General features: G+C 38.5%; 1 protein-coding gene across 1 annotated transcript; it reads right to left on the minus strand.

The window, feature by feature from the left end:
* Positions 1 to 1438: 1438 nt before the first annotated feature.
* On the minus strand, positions 1439 to 18855 carry LOC142335525 (putative divalent cation/proton antiporter TMEM165). Its single transcript, XM_075384065.1, has 3 exons — positions 18277 to 18855; positions 17821 to 18034; positions 1439 to 1858 (listed from the first exon to the last, which is right to left on the minus strand). The coding sequence occupies exons 1-3, from the start codon at positions 18821 to 18823 to the stop codon at positions 1636 to 1638; spliced, it is 984 nt and encodes a 327-aa protein (XP_075240180.1). The 5' UTR covers positions 18824 to 18855; the 3' UTR covers positions 1439 to 1635.
* Between the last annotated feature and the right edge of the window lie 473 nt (positions 18856 to 19328).

Raw genomic sequence — 19328 nt, forward strand, 5'->3', positions numbered from 1 at the left:
CCCAACTTTTGGACCTCGATATTTTTTAGGGGCAAACATCTTTAGTAAACCCTTGGGTATTAATCTTGAATATTAAATACAGTTCTCCAGTTTTCTAACGAAGTTTTCTTTTCAAGAATCGCTGAGAACTTTAGCAACTAAAACCTGTCTGTCTACCATAAGTGAAGAGGAGATTGGAAAGGATGTAACAATTTATGGAAAACTAAAATTGTTTCATAATTATAAACAATATCGATTAAATCATAATTTGTACATCTATACAGATTGTGGGTATTGGGTGAATTTTCCACACTGTGGTATACAATGAACCCATCAACTGTCGTGGGAATTATATATAAAGAACACTTCTCTTGTTTAAAGATATGCATATCAAAAACTAGCATCACAAACACAGCCCAATAAATGGCACAAAACAGTGACAGACCACAGCCAACATAACCCACTACTGTCTGATTAATTGCTCCATAACGATGATTCTGCCCTTTAGCTAAAAATTTAAAAAATTATCAGGTGAAACGAAACTTTATGGACCTCAAGATACGCAAGATCTTGTTAAGGATATTGTTCAGCCAAGCTTTTATTTTCAAATCGTGACAAGTCTTGATAAAACCTGAAATTAACCAATTTCTTGAACGACGTCTCAGTAAAATATGGCACTTTATTCAAAAAAAATCAACGATAGCCAACTACTTACGCGAGATGTGCCATCAAAACATCCTGACTTGAGAATCAACCGACCGGTTGCTGGATCTATTCGGTTTCGGACGCCACCCCCCCCCCGTTGTTTCCGAAACAGAATAGATCCGAATTGGTCTCGAGACGGCGCTCTTTTTCATTGCTTAGACTTTCAGCAGAAAACTACTGCGAATTGACTGAAGTTAAAGGCTTCAATTCTGAAAGAGGTCAATCAAAAATCAAGACATCGAGAGAGCGTGAAGAAGTCACTCAAACGAGCGAAAGAATTTTCTAGAATAAAAACGGCCAAGCAAAACATCGTTCGAGAGCAATAAATATTTTAGATTGGAAGTTAGAGCGGTCGAGTGAATATTCAGTTCTCGAAAGCATACGCGACTATATTGACAGCAGAAAATTTTGTCTCGGAGCAATTAATCTTAGTAACCGAAATAAAATTATTCATCATGCTTGAATTCTATGGCTAACATTTCTTTGTTCAACAGTTGAGGTATTCAATGTACATTTCAAAAGCCTAAGTTTCAAAAGCGATCAACCAACCTACTTAAGAGTCATTCGAGGTCTGCAGTTTTCTGGCATTTCAAAGTGAGGGTGAAAAGTTTGGATCTATTCTGCCCCACCCTCAGCTTAGAGGGTGTATAAATTTTACCACCCACCCCCCCCCCCCCCCCCCCCCCAGAGGCGCACGTGCTATTTTGCTACATAGTAACACGCTATAGTATAACATATCTTTAATAAATGGGGCGGGGGGCGGGGGCAGAGTCGATCCAAAGGTTTCAGTTATTTGTTGCATAATGTAAGAGTAGCAATTGTACACTACTGTGATTTGAAAATATATTCGAAAAGAAGAGGAGGCTGAATATTGGGCATGAAGCTGACAACAACAAAAACAACAACAACAAATTGTAGCAAAAGGTAGTGAGATCGGAGGAAAGCTTCAACTCAGACAGCCTGCTTCTCAGGTGCGAAGAAAAAAGCAGACAGTCCAAATATAAGAAACACTACAGCCCCTAGATATGTGACGGCTTTCACAGATATCTTTTGTGCAATGATGCGGCCGCCCAGAACAGCCAACCCGGTACACAGGGCATGTCCCAGGGTTCCTCCGATGATGACAGCTCCCACGTGCTCTCTCGCCGCCAAGATCACAGTCGCCATTTGAGACCTGAACACGCTCCACTCATTAACTCATTTTCTTACTCAGTTCACAGTTTTAATAACTTTTGCCAGGATTTCTCTATTTACTGTTGCAAATTCCTACGATTTTTACGACTCGAAGATGAGTATTGTTTATCTCTTTTTAAAAATAGTTGACTTCTATATTTTAGGAGGTGTTTTATTGGGTTTTCTCTGTATGCAGCGTTTCTTTGGTTTTAGGCGGGGTGAAAAAAAAAACAAAAAAAACTGTAAAACTTCCTCCCGAATTGTCCTCCTGAGTTGTCCTGCTGAACTGTACAATGCAATGCATGGCTACGTTCTTAACTGCACGTAACTCTTAAATTTAGAGGGTGACGGTTGAGAATTAGCACTGCCATATTTTTCGGTCTCGCCTAATTGCTGGGGAGCAAACTAATTTGTTTTTTCATCCGATAAGAGGAAAAAATGTTAGAGACCTTTTTTATGCACAGAACGGGCGGTATGCTCAGTCTTGAACGTGCGAGGATCGAGAAAGGAACAACAATTGTTGAAAAGGTAAATCTTTACATAGAAAACAAGAAGATGCATAGAGATGCTGACATAATAAGACATTTATACGTGGAATACGACTGGCTGTTTAACTATAATATTGAACTTCGATTTCGTAAATGACACCAAGTTAACGCGACAAACATCAATGTGAATCATTGGCCTACCAACGTCAGACAAATTTCTTCCTAACAAATGATCTGCGACCAGGTTCTGTTGCAACCCGCTAAAAATTACCGAGAATCGTGTAGCTGGTAATCTCGCGGGGGAGGGGGCAAGAATATGTTGGGCGCTCCCTACTTACAAAATTGCCATAAAATTAAAATTATAACGCCACAGCATACTAAAATTTCACAAAACTTTAACGAGAACTGCTCAATGACCTATTATTCCCACCTGATTTAACAGTTAATCCGGATTCCGAGGACGCAAAATTAAATCGGACAGTCAAAAACTGATCAAAAATCACAAAAAGCAACAGAACTAACTTCAAACCTTGTGTAAGATCAGTCAATATAAATATCTAACAATCAAAACATAGGGACAAAACTGATATAATTCGACAACATTGAGATATTCAGTGCTCATTGGATAGGTTCAGCTTGAACTTACTTGATAAAAGTACTAAAATTTAATTAAAAAAAACCGTGAACGAAAACTACTTACCTCATTCATTAATGCAATCTAGGGAAAGATTAGACGTCAATGAAATTAGTTAACATATACAAGCTTAACAATAGTTAAAACAAATAATCTAGGGACCACTGTAAATATACTTCTGAACTCCTGAGCTTCCCTTTAAAAGTTGGGAAAAAATTTTAATTGCACATTGATTGAGAGACGATAAAGTAGCCGGGACGGACATGTTAAATGACGGCTTTATTTTTAAAATACTTAAACAATCAAGGCACGTAGAGTAACCCTTAGTGGTGAATGAATGCAATTAAGGTAGCAACTTTTCATCACATATTGAAAACAACTCAATTAACATCTTTTTAAAACAGAACAGCGAAAGTGCAAAAATTATCTGCCAGCTTCTCTAATACCAATTTCTGCTACTGTGTTGGACTAAGCAAAATACAACGAAAAGACTTAAACATAGCCGGCAGACTGCCGGAAAACAGCCGCCGTTGACGCGCTAGACGCACATCGCGATTGAAAGAAAAGCAATAAGGAAGAGGTCGAAATTAACAAAAAAATTGTTTCAAAAATTGTTGGAATTCATTGTGCAGTTTCAGTTTGACTCTCAATCTATACTTACTTCAGCTTTTAAACTAAGGGTATTAAGCTTAATACAAATATCAGCTAGCAATCGCTCTAATGAACTTTGATACCCTAATGCACCATGACTATATGACCGGGCTTCATCGTTTTATCCAGTTTCTTTTGATTTTGCTCCTTTGGCATTGACCGTATTCAGTACACTGCGCAATTCAATGCGTGAAAATATTTAGAATCCATTCAGTTGAAACAGTGAGCCAGATAAGTCAGAAGTCAAACGTGAAAATGATGACAAAGTAAAACGAAAAACGTGATCAAAAGGTAAAGCGAATTTAAAAAACCGTAGCAGGACAAGTCTTGACGTACAATTCAGGGAAATTTCATTGACTAAGCAAAAACTAGACATAGAAGGGAATGTGAGTGATTTGGGAAAACCATTTCCAAAAAATCAGTTCATAAATTTAAAAAAAACTGAAAATCCATGTCAAAATGCCGCCTGTGAACAGAAAATCACTAGCGCGAAATGAAAATTTGGTTCATACAACACACAAGGCCTAGAATAAACTATAAACGAAGTGCGACAACCATTTAGAAACAAAATTGGATCCAAAAAATCCGACAAAACAGTAAAAATCAAAATGAAATTGCCGCATGTGAACCAAAAATGACTAGCGAGAAAGCGATCTTTTGTTCAAACACCGTTTTCTCACTACGTTAGAACTAGAGCAAAAAAACTTCAAACCGCAAAACCACTCGCTTTATCGCTCAACTTCCTGTTTTGGAGTGACCAAAATCATTACTCTAATTTGACTTCAAAAACCATGAAAATGTGTGAACAGATCTTTACAAAAAAGACAGCGCCCCAATACAATTCAAATTGTTTGAACTTGAAAAAAACGACGATGTCCCCAATAATTTCTATTCATGTTGCAAATTCCTACGATTTTTACGACTCGAAGCGGAGTGTTGCTTATCTCTTTTTTTAAATCGTTGACTTCTATATTATATGATGTATTTCCTTGGGTTTTCTCTGTTTGCAGTGTCTCTTTGGTTTTAGGCGCGGTGAAAAATAAACAAAAAAAACTAAAACTTTCTTCCTCCTGAGTTGTCCTGCTGAGCTGTACAATGCGAGGCATGGCTACGTTCTTAACTGCACGTAACTCTTAAATTTAGAGGGTGACGGTTGAGAATTATAAATGAGCACTGCCATATTTTTCGGTCTCGCCTAATTGCTGGGAAGCGAACTAGTTTGTTTTTTCATCCGATCAGAGAACAAATTGTTACACCTTCATTCACAGAAGGGGCGGTATGCTCAAAGTCTTAAAAGTGTCAGGATCGAAAAAGGAACAACAATTGTTGAAAAAAGTCAAACTTTCCGAAGAAGCTGCATAGAGATGCTGACATATAAAGACATTTATACGGGGACTACGACTGGCTGTTTAACTACAATATTGAATTTTGATTTTGTAAATGACACCACGTTAACGCGACGAACAACAATTTGACTCATTGGCCTACCAACGTGAGAAAAATTTCTTCCCAACAATTTGTCTGCGACGAAGTTCTGTTGTAACCAGCTAAAAATTACAGAGAATCGTGTAGCTGGTAATCTACAAAAATGCTATTAAATTCAAATCTTACCGCCAGAGCAGCTTCTACTACTACACTTTCATAAAGCTTCAAAGAGAACTGCTCGATGACCTAATATCCTTTTCCCACCTGTTTTAACAGTTAATCCTGATTCCGAAGACGCAAAATTAAATCGGAGAGTCAAAAACTGACCAAAAATCACAAAAAGCAACCGAACTAACTTCAAACCTTGTGTAAGATCAGTCAAAATAAATATCTATCAATCAAAAAATAAGGACAAAACTGATATAATTCGACAACATTGAGATAATCAGTGACCATCGAATAGGTTCAGCTTGAACTCAGTTGATAAAAGTACTAAAATTTAATAGAAAAAATAGTGAATGAAAACTACTTACCTCATTCACTCATTCATTAATGCAATCTAGGGAAAAATTAGACGTCAATGAAATTAGTTAACATATACAAGCTTAACAATAGTTAAAACAAATAATCTAGGGACCACTGTAAATATACTTCTGAACTCCTGAGCTTCCCTTTAAAAGTTGGGAAAAAATTTTAATTGAACATTGATTGAGAGACGATAAAGTAGCCGGGACGGACATGTTAAATGACGGCTTTATTTTTAAAATACTTAAACAATCAAGGCACGTAGAGTAACCCTTAGTGGTGAATGAATGCAATTAAGGTAGCAACTTTTCATCACATATTGAAAACAACTCAATTAACATCTTTTTAAAACAGAACAGCGAAAGTGCAAAAATTATCTGCCAGCTTCTCTAATACCAATTTCTGCTACTGTGTTGGACTAAGCAAAATACAACGAAAATACTTAAACATAGCCGGCAGACTGCCGGAAAACAGCCGCCGTTGACGCGCTAGACGCACATCGCGGTTGAAAGAAAAGCAATAAGGAAGAGGTCGAAATTAACAAAAAAAATTGTTTCAAAAATTGTTGGAATTCATTGTGCAGTTTCAGTTTGACTCTCAATCTATACTTACTTCAGCTTTTAAGCTAAGGGTATTAAGCTTAATACAAATATCAGCTAGCAATCGCTCTAATGAACTTTGATACCCTAATGCACCATGACTATATGACCGGGCTTCATCGTTTTATCCAGTTTCTTTTGATTTTGCTCCTTTGGCATTGACCGTATTCACTACACTGCGCAATTCAATGCGTGAAAATATTTAGAATCCATTCAGTTGAAACAGTGAGCCAGATAAGTCAGAAGTCAAACGTGAAAATCATGACAAAGTAAAACGAAAAACGTGATCAAAAGGTAAAGCGAATTAAAAAAACCGTAGCAGGACAAGTCTTGACGTACAATTCAGGGAAATTTCATTGACTAAGCAAAAACTAGACATAGAAGGGAATGTGAGTGATTTGGGAAAACCATTTCCAAAAAATCAGTTCATAAATTTAAAAAAAAACTGAAAATCCATGTCAAAATGCCGCCTGTGAACAGAAAATCACTAGCGCGAAATGAAAATTTGGTTCATACAACACACAAGGCCTAGAATAAACTATAAACGAATTACGACAACCATTTAGAAACAAAATTGGATCCAAAACAAATCGACAAAACAGTAAAAATCAAAATGAAATTGCCGCATGTGAACCAAAAATGACTAGCGAGAAAGCGATCTTTTGTTCAAACACCGTTTTCTCACTACGTTAGAATTAGAGCAAAAAAAACTTCACACTGCAAAACCACTCGCTTTATTGCTCAACTTCCTGTTTCGGAGTGACCAAAATCATTACTCTAATTTGACTTCAAAAACCATGAAAATGTGTGAACAGATCTTTACAAAAAAGACAGCGCCCCAATACAATTCAAATTGTTTGAACTTGAAAAAAAACCACGATGTCCCCAATAATTTCTATTTATTGCTGCAAATTCCTACGATTTTTACGACTCGAAGCGGAGTGTTGCTTATCTCTTTTTTTTAAATCGTTGACTTCTATATTATAGGATGTATTTCCTTGGGTTTTCTCTGTATGCAGTGTCTCTTTGGTTTTAGGCGCGGTGAAAAATAAACAAAAAAACTAAAACTTTCTTCCTCCTGAGTTGTCCTGCTGAGCTGTACAATGCGAGGCATGGCTACGTTCTTAACTGCACGTAACTCTTAAATTTAGAGGGTGACGGTTGAGAATTATAAATGAGCACTGCCATATTTTTCGGTCTCGCCTAATATCTGGGAAGCGAACTAATTTGTTTTTTCATCCGATGAGAGAACAAATTGTTAGACCTTCATTCACAGAACGGGCGGTATGCTCAAAGTCTTAAAAGTGTCAGAATCGAAAAAGGAACAACAATTGTTGAAAAAAGTCAAACTTGCCGAAGAAGCTGCATAGAGATGCTGACATATTAAGACATTTATACGGGGACTACGAATGGCTGTTTAACTATAATATTGAATTTTGATTTTGTAAATGACACCACATTAACGCAACGAACAACAATTTGACTCATTGGCCTACCAACGTGAGAAAAATTTCTTGCCAACAATTTGTCTGCGACGAAGTTCTGTTGTAACCCGCTAAAAATTACAGAGAATCGTGTAGCTGGTAATCTACAAAAATGCTATTAAATTCAAATTTTACCGCCAGAGCAGCTTCTACTACTAAACTTTCATAAAGCTTCAAAGAGAACTGCTCAATGACCTAATATCCTCTTCCCACCTGTTTTAACAGTTAATCCTGATTCCGAAACGCAAAATTAAATCGGAGAGTCAAAAACTGACCAAAAATCACAAAAAGCAACAGAACTAACTTCAAACCTTGTGTAAGATCAGTCAATATAAATATCTATCAATCGAAAAATAAGGACAAAACTGATATAATTCGACAACATTGAGATAATCAGTGACCATCGAATAGGTTCAGCTTGAACTTAGTTGATAAAAGTACTAAAATTTAATTAAAAAAACCGTGAACGAAAACTACTTACCTCATTCACTCATTCATTAATGCAATCTAGGGAAAAATTAGACGTCAATGAAATTAGTTAACATATACGAGCTTAACAATAGTTAAAACAAATAATCTAGGGACCACTGTAAATATACTTCTGAACTCCTGAGCTTCCCTTTAAAAGTTGGAAAATTTTAATTGAACATTGATTGAGAGACGATAAAGTAGCCGGGACGGACATGTTAAATGACGGCTTTATTTTTAAAATACTTAAACAATCAAGGCACGTAGATTAACCCTTAGGGGTTAATGAATGCAATTAAGGTAGCAACTTTTCATCACATATTGAAAACAACTCAATTAACATCTTTTTGAAACAGAACAGCAAAAGTGCAAAAATTATCTGCCAGCTTCTCTAATACCAATTTCTGCTACTGTGTTGGACTAAGCAATATACAATGAAACGATTTAAACATAGCCGGCAGACTGACGGAAAACAGCCGCCGTTGACGCGCTAGACGCACATCAGGATTGAAAGAAAAGGAATAAGGAAGAGAGGTCGAAATTAACAAAAAATTGTTTCAAAAATTGTTCCAATTCATTGTGCAGTTTCAGTTGGACTCTCAATCTAAACTTACTTCAGCTTTTAAACTAAGGGTATAAAGCTTGATACAAATGTCAGCTGGAAATCGCTCTAATGAACTTTGATACCCTAATGCACAGACTTATTGACCGGGCTTCATCGGTTTATCCAGTTTCCTTTTGGCATTGACCGTATTCACTACATTGCGCAATTCAATGCGTGAAAACATTTAGAATCCATTTAGTTGAAACAGTGAGTCAGATAAGTCATAAGTCAAACGTGAAAATCATGAAGTAAAACGAAAAACGTGATCAAAAGGTAAAGCAAAATTAAAAAACCGTAGCAGGACAAGTCTTGACGTACAATTCAGGGAAATTTCATTGACTAAGCAAAAACTAGACATAGAAGGGAATGTGAGTGATTTGGGAAAACCATTTCCAAAAAATCAGTTCATAAATTTAAAAAAAACTGAAAATCCATGTCAAAATGCCGCCTGTGAACAGAAAATCACTAGCGCAAAATGAAAATTTGGTTCATACAACACACAAGACCTAGAATAAACTATAAACGAATTACGACAACCATTTAGAAACAAAATTGGATCCAAAAAAAATCGACAAAACAGTAAAAATCAAAATGAAATTGCCTCATGTGAACCAAAAATGACTAGCGAGAAAGCGATCTTTTGTTCAAACACCGTTTTCTCACTACGTTAGAATTAGAGCAAAAAAAACTTCACACTGCAAAACCACTCGCTTTATCGCTCAACTTCCTGTTTCGGAGTGACCAAAATCATTACTCTAATTTGACTTCAAAAACCATGAAAATGTGTGAACAGATCTTTACAAAAAAGACAGCGCCCCAAAACAATTCAAATTGTTTGAACTTCAAAAAAAAACCACGATGTCCCCAATAATTTCTATTTATTGCTGCAAATTCCTACGATTTTTACGACTCGAAGCGGAGTGTTGCTTATCTCTTTTTTTTAAATCGTTGACTTCTATATTATAGGATGTATTTCCTTGGGTTTTCTCTGTATGCAGTGTCTCTTTGGTTTTAGGCGCGGTGAAAAATAAACAAAAAAAACTAAAACTTTCTTCCTCCTGAGTTGTCCTGCTGAGCTGTACAATGCGAGGCATGGCTACGTTCTTAACTGCACGTAACTCTTAAATTTAGAGGGTGACGGTTGAGAATTAGCACTGCCATATTTTTCGGTCTCGCCTAATTGCTGGGGAGCAAACTAATTTGTTTTTTCATCCGATGAGAGAACAAATTGTTAGACCTTCATTCACAGAACGGGCGGTATGCTCAAAGTCTTAAAAGTGTCAGGATCGAAAAAGGAACAACAATTGTTGAAAAAAGTCAAAGTTGCCGAAGAAGCTGCATAGAGATGCTGACATATTAAGACATTTATACGGGGACTACGACTGGCTGTTTAACTATAATATTGAATTTTGATTTTGTAAATGACACCACGTTAACGCAACGAACAACAATTTGACTCATTGGCCTACCAACGTGAGAAAAATTTCTTGCCAACAATTTGTCTGCGACGAAGTTCTGTTGTAACCCGCTAAAAATTACAGAGAATCGTGTAGCTGGTAATCTACAAAAATGCTATTAAATTCAAATTTTACCGCCAGAGCAGCTTCTATCAAATATCTATCAATCAAAACATAGGGACAAAACTGATATAATTCGACAACATTGAGATATTCAGTGCTCATTGGATAGGTTCAGCTTGAACTTACTTGATAAAAGTACTAAAATTTAATTAAAAAAAACAGTGAACGAAAACTACTTACCTCATTCATTAATGCAATCTAGGGAAAGATTAGACGTCAATGAAATTAGTTAACATATACAAGCTTAACAATAGTTAAAACAAATAATCTAGGGACCACTGTAAATATACTTCTGAACTCCTGAGCTTCCCTTTAAAAGTTGGGAAAAAATTTTAATTGAACATTGATTGAGAGACGATAAAGTAGCCGGGACGGACAAGTTAAATGACGGCTTTATTTTTAAAATACTTAAACAATCAAGGCACGTAGAGTAACCCTTAGTGGTGAATGAATGCAATTAAGGTAGCAACTTTTCATCACATATTGAAAACAACTCAATTAACATCTTTTTAAAACAGAACAGCGAAAGTGCAAAAATTATCTGCCAGCTTCTCTAATACCAATTTCTGCTACTGTGTTGGACTAAGCAAAATACAACGAAAAGACTTAAACATAGCCGGCAGACTGCCGGAAAACAGCCGCCGTTGACGCGCTAGACGCACATCGCGATTAAAGAAAAGCGAAAAGGAAGAGGTCGAAATTAACAAAAAAATTGTTTCAAAAATTGTTGGAATTCATTGTGCAGTTCCAGTTTGACTCTCAATCTATACTTACTTCAGCTTTTAAACTAAGGGTATTAAGCTTAATACATCATCATCAGTCGTTCGCTTCTTCATATATCCAGGTTGAGTTCTTCAAGCCAGTCTATGGCGGTCTCCGTGAGGTGGCAAAGTTCTCCCATGCCTCCTGGTAGGTACTTTAGAGGGCACTCTTCCACGATGTGCTGGGAAGATGGTCTGCTCAGGCCACAGACACAGGTAGTGTTGTTCCAGTTGGACTTGAGCGCGCTAGTGCGGAGGCGGTTGAGCCGGCACCAAGACCTCCTGGGGAGCTTGTCCGAGGCCTTGTTGAAATCGACGGGGATTTCTTCGTTGAGTTGTTGCAATACCGTCTGCGGTTTCTTCGCGGGGAATTGGATTCTGCTCTTCAGCCGGGAGCGTCTTCTGGTATCGTCCACAAGGTGATTCAGAAGTTTGATGTTAGAATTCTGACATGTGCGCGCTCTAGCGTCAACAATGCTGTCACGCCTCTTGCGAGGATTCTCCATGTTGGACACGAGCGGGAGGAAATCTGTTTTCGTATTCATGGGGGTGCCGGAAACTATTCGCATGGCCTGGAACATCTTGCGGTCGACTTTGGGCGCATGCGCGGAGTTGTGCCAGACACTGCACGCGTAATCAGCCACTGACTGTACAAGAGCAAGCGAAGAGATGCGCAAGCTCCTTGGCTTAGTGCCCCAAGACTTGCCGGCAAGCATTCTAATGAGGTTCACACGTTTCTGGAGCTTCTCAGCCGTGTTAGTGCAGTGCTGGTTGTAGGTCAGGGACCTGTCAAGTTCAACCCCGAGGTATTTGAAGCTCGACTCTTTGAAGCATCAGCTTGGAGGTCCGCCTGGACGGCGATTGTGGTTTTGCCTCTGGCGAGGAGGGCGCTGTCGTCTGCGTACATGTACTTGCTGCACCTGCTTGAAGGGGTATCAAACGTGTAGCAGTTGAACAGTATAGGCGCTAGAACAGAGCCTTGTGGCAGGCCATTCCGTACCCTCCTCCATGTGGATTTGGTGTTGCCAGTGTGGACCCTGAAACTGCGGTTAGAAATCAGGTCTTGGATGACCTGAATGACGTGGACATCCGGGATCATCTTCGTGAGCTTGTAAGTGAGTCCGGTTATCCAGACAGTGTCATAGGCTGAAGAGAGATCGACAAAGACGGCACCTACAGAACTCTTAGCCTGGAAAGCGTCCTCGATCTCTTGGGTGATGTTCAGTACTTGGAGTTCAGTAGATCTGTGGGGTCGAAATCCAAACTGTTCATCTGGGAGGGCGCATTCGACAAAAGGAGAGATCCTTTTCATAACGACGCGTTCGTAGAGTTTGTATCCAAGGCTCAGAAGCGAGATTGGTCTGTAGCTTCTGACGTCGACTGGGTCTTTCTTTGGTTTCAAGACCGGTATAATTTTGGCTTTCCGCCAAATTTTTGGTATGCAGCGGAAATTGAAGCAGCGTTGGAGAAATTCAGTCAGCCAGCTAAGGGCGTTGGGTCCTAGGTTTTTCAGGAATTCCGGGAACATTTGGTCCAAGCCAGGTTGCTTGTTCTGCTTGATCTCTCGGATGGCGTCGATCACTTCCTGGGTTTGGATCTTACCGCTCAGCGAGATGTTTTCCTTCTTCTCTTCCCGAAAGGACTTCATGTGAGCTCGTATTTCGTGCTTCAGGGCAGGTTCGGTTCTGGGGATGCGAGATACATTTGCGAGCATAGTGGCGTACTCATTGGCGTTGACTGTGTTCACCGTCTTCGTTTGATGCCGGTTGTTGAGCTTGCGCATCAGTTGAAAAGCTTTACGAGAAGATCGGGTGAAGTCAGTCTTTTCTACCGTATCAATCCAGCGTTGTTCGCGGTCCTTGGAGAGTTCTGCGAGTAGCTTCTCGCCGGCCCTGCGTCTTTTGGCGTAGTCGTTAGCCTGCGTGGCCTCTTTGTACAAAGCAGCTTTGCTACTGTCCCAGCAGGGGATGTACTCCTTCCGTGCCCCTCTAGGGATGCTTCTTTTAGCAGCAGTGCGCATGAGTTGGCAGAACTCTTTCTAAGCTTCGGAGATGTCTCTGATCTTCACATTGCCGATGGACTTCTCGGTGATCTTCCGGAACTTGTCTCAGTTAGCCTTCCAGAAGTTCCATCGCGGCAGGTAGCTTGTGGGGAAACACTCGATCTGAGTTCCCAGGGTGGTGAGAATCGGGAAGTGCTGCGATTTGGGGAATTGACTGAGTACCTGGTAGTCTGTGTCGTCTCTGCTCCTGCTGATCACAAGGTCAGGGTGAGTGGATGTACCCCAAATGGCAGAGCGAAAGGTGTAGACAGAAGGTTGGTAGTGGACATGTAGGTCGGCCAGCTCCGTCCATTCCATCAGTCTTGTTCCATCCACTGAGTCTGTCTTGTATCCCCAAGCCGTGTGGGCACAGTTGAAATCGCCAATGTAGATTTCAGCTGTGGGGAGATCGTGTGGGTTCCATAGAGACGAGCTAGGTGGCCTGTACACATTGACCAGTTTTATCCCATGAATCTCAACACAGTGCCATTGCCATTGACTGGGGAGGGAGTTGCATATGCGCTTGTAGGGGATGTCCTTGCGGACCAGGGTGACTAGGCCAGCGCTACGGTTGGCAGTGTTCAGCGACTCAAAGGCTGCGTCGTAGTTGGGGATGCAGAAGCCTTCATGCTGTTTGTGGGTCTCTTGTAGAAATATGACATGTACTGCGTGCGTTTGAGCTATGTGCTCTATAACATCCTTCTTTGCATTTGTGAGACCTTCCACATTGAGCGAAAGAATTTTCAGGTTGTGGATTGAAGAATTTGCGGTTGAATTTGGATCATTGGTTTCCCCTAGCGGGTACTCACGGGGGGCACGACGTGAACGTTGATCCATTGCTCCCCAGCTTAATACAAATATCAGCTAGCAATCGCTCTAATGAACTTTGATACCCTAATGCACCATGACTATATGACCGGGCTTCATCGTTTTATCCAGTTTCTTTTGATTTTGCTCCTTTGGCATTGACCGTATTCACTACACTGCGCAATTCAATGCGTGAAAATATTTAGAATCCATTCAGTTGAAACAGTGAGCCAGATAAGTCAGAAGTCAAACGTGAAAATCATGACAAAGTAAAACGAAAAACGTGATCAAAAGGTAAAGCGAATTTAAAAAACCGTAGCAGGACAAGTCTTGACGAACAATTCAGAGAATTTTCATTGACTAAGCAAAAACTAGACATAGAACGGAATGCGCGTGATTTGGGAAAACCATTTCTAAAAAAATCAGTTCAAAAAATTTCAAAAAAAAACTAAAATCCATGTCAAAATGCCGCCTGTGAACAGAAAATCACTAGCGAGAAATGAAAATTTGGTTCATACAACACACAAGGCCTGGAGTAAACTATAAACGAATTGGGAGGAGAACCATTTAGAAACAAAATCCGATCCAAAAATAATCGAAAAAACAGTAAAAATCAAAATGAAATTGCCGCATGTGAACAAAAAATCACTAGCGAGAAAGCGAATTTTTGTTCAAACACCGTTTTTTCACTACGTTAGAATTGGAGATAAAAACTTCACACCGCAACACCACTCGCTTTTTCGCTCAATTTCCTGTTTCGGAGTGACCAAAATCATTACTCCAATTTGACTTCAAAAACCATGAAAATGTGTGAACAGATCTTTACAAAAAGACAGCGCCCCAACACAATTCAAATTCTTTGAACTTGAAAAAAAAACCACGATGCCTCCAATAATTTCTATTTATTGTTGCAAATTCCTACGATTTTTAATACTCAAAGCGGAGTATAGCTTATCTTTTTTTAAATCGTTGACTTCAATATTAAAGGATGTATTTCCTTGGGTTTCCTCTGTATGCAGTGTCCCTTTGGTTTTAGGCGCGGAGAAAAAAACAAAACTTTCTTCCTCCTGAGTTGTCCTGCTGAACTGTACAATGAGAGGCATGGCTACGTTCTTAACTGCACTTAACTCTTAAATTTAGAGGGCGACGGTTGAGAATTAGCACTGCCATATTTTTCAGTCTCGCCTAATTGCTGGGGAGCAAACTAATTTGTTTTTTCATCCGATGAGAGGAAAAAATGTTAGAGACCTTTTTTATACACAGAACGGGTGAATTTTGATATAATATTGAATTTTGATTTTGTAAATAACATCATGTTAACGCGACGAACATCAATTTGACTAATTGGCCTACCAACGTGAGAAAATTCTCTTCCTAACAATTGGTCTGCGACCAAGCTCTGTTGTAACCCGCTAAAAATTACCGAGAATCATGTATCTGGTAATCTCGCGGGGGAGGGGGCAAGAATATGTTGGGCGCTCCCTACTTACAAAATTGCCATTAAATTCAAATTTTACCTCCAGAGCAGTTTCAACTACTAAAAGTTCATAAAGCTTCGAAGAGAACTGCTCAATGACATAATATCCTCTTCCAACCCGTTTTAACAGTTAATCCTGATTCCGAAGACGCAAAACTAAATCGGACAGTGAAAAACTGACCAAAAATTGCAAAAAGCAACAGAAATAATTTCAAACCTTATGTAAGATCAGTCAGTTAAATATCTATCACGCAAAAAATAGGGACAAAACATATAATACGACAACATTGAGATATTCAGTGACCATCGAATAGGTCCAGCTTGAACTTACTTGATAAGAGTACTAAAATTTAATTAAAAAACCGTGAACGAAAACTACATACTTCATTCATTAATGTAATCTAGTGAAAAAATAGACGTCAATGAATTTAGTTAACATATACAAGCTTAATGGTTATACGATCCAAGAAATTGACCAAACAGTAAAAATCGAAAAAAAAAACAGAAAAAATCAAAGTGAAATTGCCGCATGTGAACAAAAAATCACCAGCGAAAGCGAATTTTTGTTGAAATACCCTTTTCTCACTACGTCAGAAATGGAGCGAAAAAATTTCACACCGCAAAACCACTAGCTTTTTCGCTCAACTTCCTTTTTCGGAGTGACCAAAATCATGACTGCAATTTGACTTCAAAAACCATGAAATCGTGTGAACAAAACATAGCGCGAAGAATTCCGGAAACGACTCGAAAAAAAAACTAACGCCCCTAAATAACATAGAGCTTATTCTACTGAGTAACCACATTAACTAACATAATGCTTATACAACTCAATAACACTGATCACTTTAAAACAAGAATACGAAAAAGAACTATCTGACCAGAAAAGAGGAAGCATGTGATAAATATTTCACATTGAGTTGCAATTTTGAAAAACAACTTCTGGCAAAAACCTATGCGATACGTTTAGTTTTATTTCGTTCAACCACTGCAAATTGAGAGGAAAAGCCAACAAGAAATTTTCAAGGATTTGGAAAAATTAATTGTAATTGCAATAATTGGCAATTAATTGGTTGCAATAATTGATTGGTTACTCTATTTTTATTTCAATAATTGATTGGAATGACACAAAAATATCAGATAATAAAACAATTTGCGTACATTTTTGGTTAAATCAAGGCAAAATTGTTTTCAAATCGAAAATAATTGATAGAACCTCAAATTTAATTGATCAATAATTGCAATTATTGAAATAGATTTTGATGTTTTGCCAATTCAATTAATTGATTGCTCCTCTTTTTGTCTAGCCAATTATTTGGAACTAACTTTTCGAAATCCCCCTGGGTATAGACAAACAATAATCCAAGTCGCACAAGAGCCATTATTTATATTATTATTATTGATATTATTATTTGTTTAAGCACCATTTAAAATCTCAACAGTGCAGGAAAATTAAAACATAGCCGGCAGATTGCCAGAATAACTGCGAAAGAGTAGATTTGCGTGCCGCGTAGAGATAGAAATAGAGACAGATATAAGTTGAAAAAGTTCTCGACGCCGCTCAAAAAGCTATGTAAAAAATTAAACGATAAATTAATAAAGCTTGTTAAAACTCACTGCGCAGAAGCCTTTTCGTTATGGACCCTTATTACACAAATGAGTTCCTTTGACCTTAAACTAATTCAATATAAACTTAAATTTTAAAGTGCAAAAGTCATTTTATTGAGTGAGGTAAGTCACTTATGATCAAAATCTGGTCACGCAAACAACTTTTTCTAGAGAGAGTGAGAAATGACGTCACGCGCGCAAAAGCAGCTACAGAGAAAAAAAAAGTCATTCATAAAATTTGACTTTTCAACTTTGAGGTGTGAACAAATGTAAAACGAAAGAAGAGCGTCAGACGACGAAACAAAAAAAACCAAGAGCACCGCAATATAGCTCCGCTCAGCTTACAGCTTCGCAGCTAGAAACAGATAAGTTTTGAGTTTCCGCCTGAATAAATTTTCAGATGGTATAAGTTACAAATCAAATGAGAGTTTATTCAACAGCGGCCGCATGCAAGAACGAACGTCTTCCAAAATTAGAGCCAATTTGTGAACAAGTAAATTGCAAAAAATATTGAGACCTTGCAACCATCGTAAAACTTTTATTTCATTAGTTCCGAGTTTGCCAAGCTGATGTACAAAGCGGTGCACATACAATAGGATTTTGAACACAATGCGTTGCCTAATTTGCAACCAGTGTAGTTGCTTCAGGTACAACGAGGTTGGTGTTGAAAGCGACAATCGAAAAATCAAACGCGCGGCAGAGTTCATTATTCGCTGAAATTTTGCTAATAAAAAGTTTGGCAGAACGTCATAAAGAGAATTACAGTAGTCAATTTATACCACAACTGCTGACGTTATAAATAGCCAATTCTAACCTGTCTCCCCATTCAGCCAAAAAAGTGAGGGTGAAAGCCTGCAGAAAGACTTTGGAGAATATCCTGCGATGAAGGGAACAGAGGAATGGAATGAAACCGCCGGTAGAGCCATTGCCGCCAATAAATACTCCCCTTTCGGGGTCCAAACCTGACAGGGATTCTGTATCTGTTGTCTTTCTCAATTGTTGTTGCACTTCTTCCATCTCGTCCATTCCTACATGCATAATTCAAATTCAGCTTTCAAGATTGATTTTCAAGGATGAACCCAAAATACAGAGCATCAAAAAATTTTAAAAGGCGTTCAGTGGTGGCCTTACACTTCAAATCCAATGGACCTATTCGTTTCGACCGTCTATGGCATCTATTCAACATAATTTAGCAAATGCTTTCTGACCAGAGAGTGGGACTGTCAAACTGAATTCACAGAGCTAGAATTCACAGAGTTTTTTTAGTTACCTTCGTTGTCTGACATCTTGCTCGCTTCCATGAACATCTTCACTCCGAAAACAAGAAACAGGACGCTGGAAGCATAATATGTTATCGTCCTAGGAATCATGCTCAGAATATGGCCGACCAAAGCAGCTAAAACAGTCATGATTGCCAGCGCAGATAACGCTCCTGACAACACGGTAGCGCGAGGATGCCTCATTGCCATTATAGCCGCAATGAAAAACGTCTTGTCACCAAGCTCCGACACTATTATCACCGCCAACGATGCAACAAAACCATGTAAGAAAAAGCTGGATGAATAAATTTTGTTCAGGTACTCGGAGACACTTTTAGAAAGTCCAAATTTCTGGAAATCAAGCTCTGGTTCCGTTTCGATACTTTTCTTGCTACTGTCTGGTTTTGGCCCAGCATTGTCATTACTACCAGGTTGTATCAAGTTAGATAGCTTGCTTTCGCCAATCAACTTTTCTTTCGGAGACTGATTACCACTGGCAGCAGCATTGACAAAGTACAGGAAGAATGTTAAATAACCGATAAAATTAATGAGCTTCATTTTGTAAGTCAGATTACTGTAATATCATGACGTTGTCTGAAAACAGATAGATAAACTGAACTCAATTAATGTGCACAATTTACTGAACTGTTCTCTACCAATAGCTAACATCACCATTAGAAAAAGGGTAAAATAAAAGAGGTAATTTCAACATATTAAAATTTTTGCGCAGCAACATCGTTGTAGCGCAGCAACAAAACGTGGCAAGTTTTCATTTCAAACAAATTTTTGTACCAGCTATACGCTAACTTTGTGCCCTTTGCTTTAATTTACATACACAAGAAGCCCGATTACCATTCACAGCGACTTTCTCAATCAAAAGCTCTATATTTTTGAGGAAGGACTTGAATTTCAATAGCAGTTCTTTACAATCTTTAGAAACTGTGCAAACGATATCGTCTCGATAACTTTCAAAAATCTTCCATTCACTTCTAGGTTGATTTTCAGGTTTTGTTATGTCTTGCATTTAGAGCCACAATCAAACTTTGGTATCCATGCACTGTAA

This window comes from Convolutriloba macropyga, chromosome 2 (assembly GCF_964194025.1).
Source record: "Convolutriloba macropyga chromosome 2, txConMacr16.3, whole genome shotgun sequence".
NCBI classification, from domain to species: Eukaryota; Metazoa; Xenacoelomorpha; order Acoela; family Convolutidae; genus Convolutriloba; species Convolutriloba macropyga.

Coding starts and splice junctions, on each gene's coding strand:
- LOC142335525 (XM_075384065.1), bottom strand. CDS start 18,823: ATGAAGCTCATTAATTTTATCGGTTATTTAACATTCTTCCTGTACTTT. Junction 18,035..18,276: donor CAAGATGTCAGACAACGAAG/GTAACTAAAAAA, acceptor TTATGCATGTAG/GAATGGACGAGATGGAAGAA. Junction 1,859..17,820: donor TTGGCTGAATGGGGAGACAG/GTTAGAATTGGC, acceptor GAGCGTGTTCAG/GTCTCAAATGGCGACTGTGA.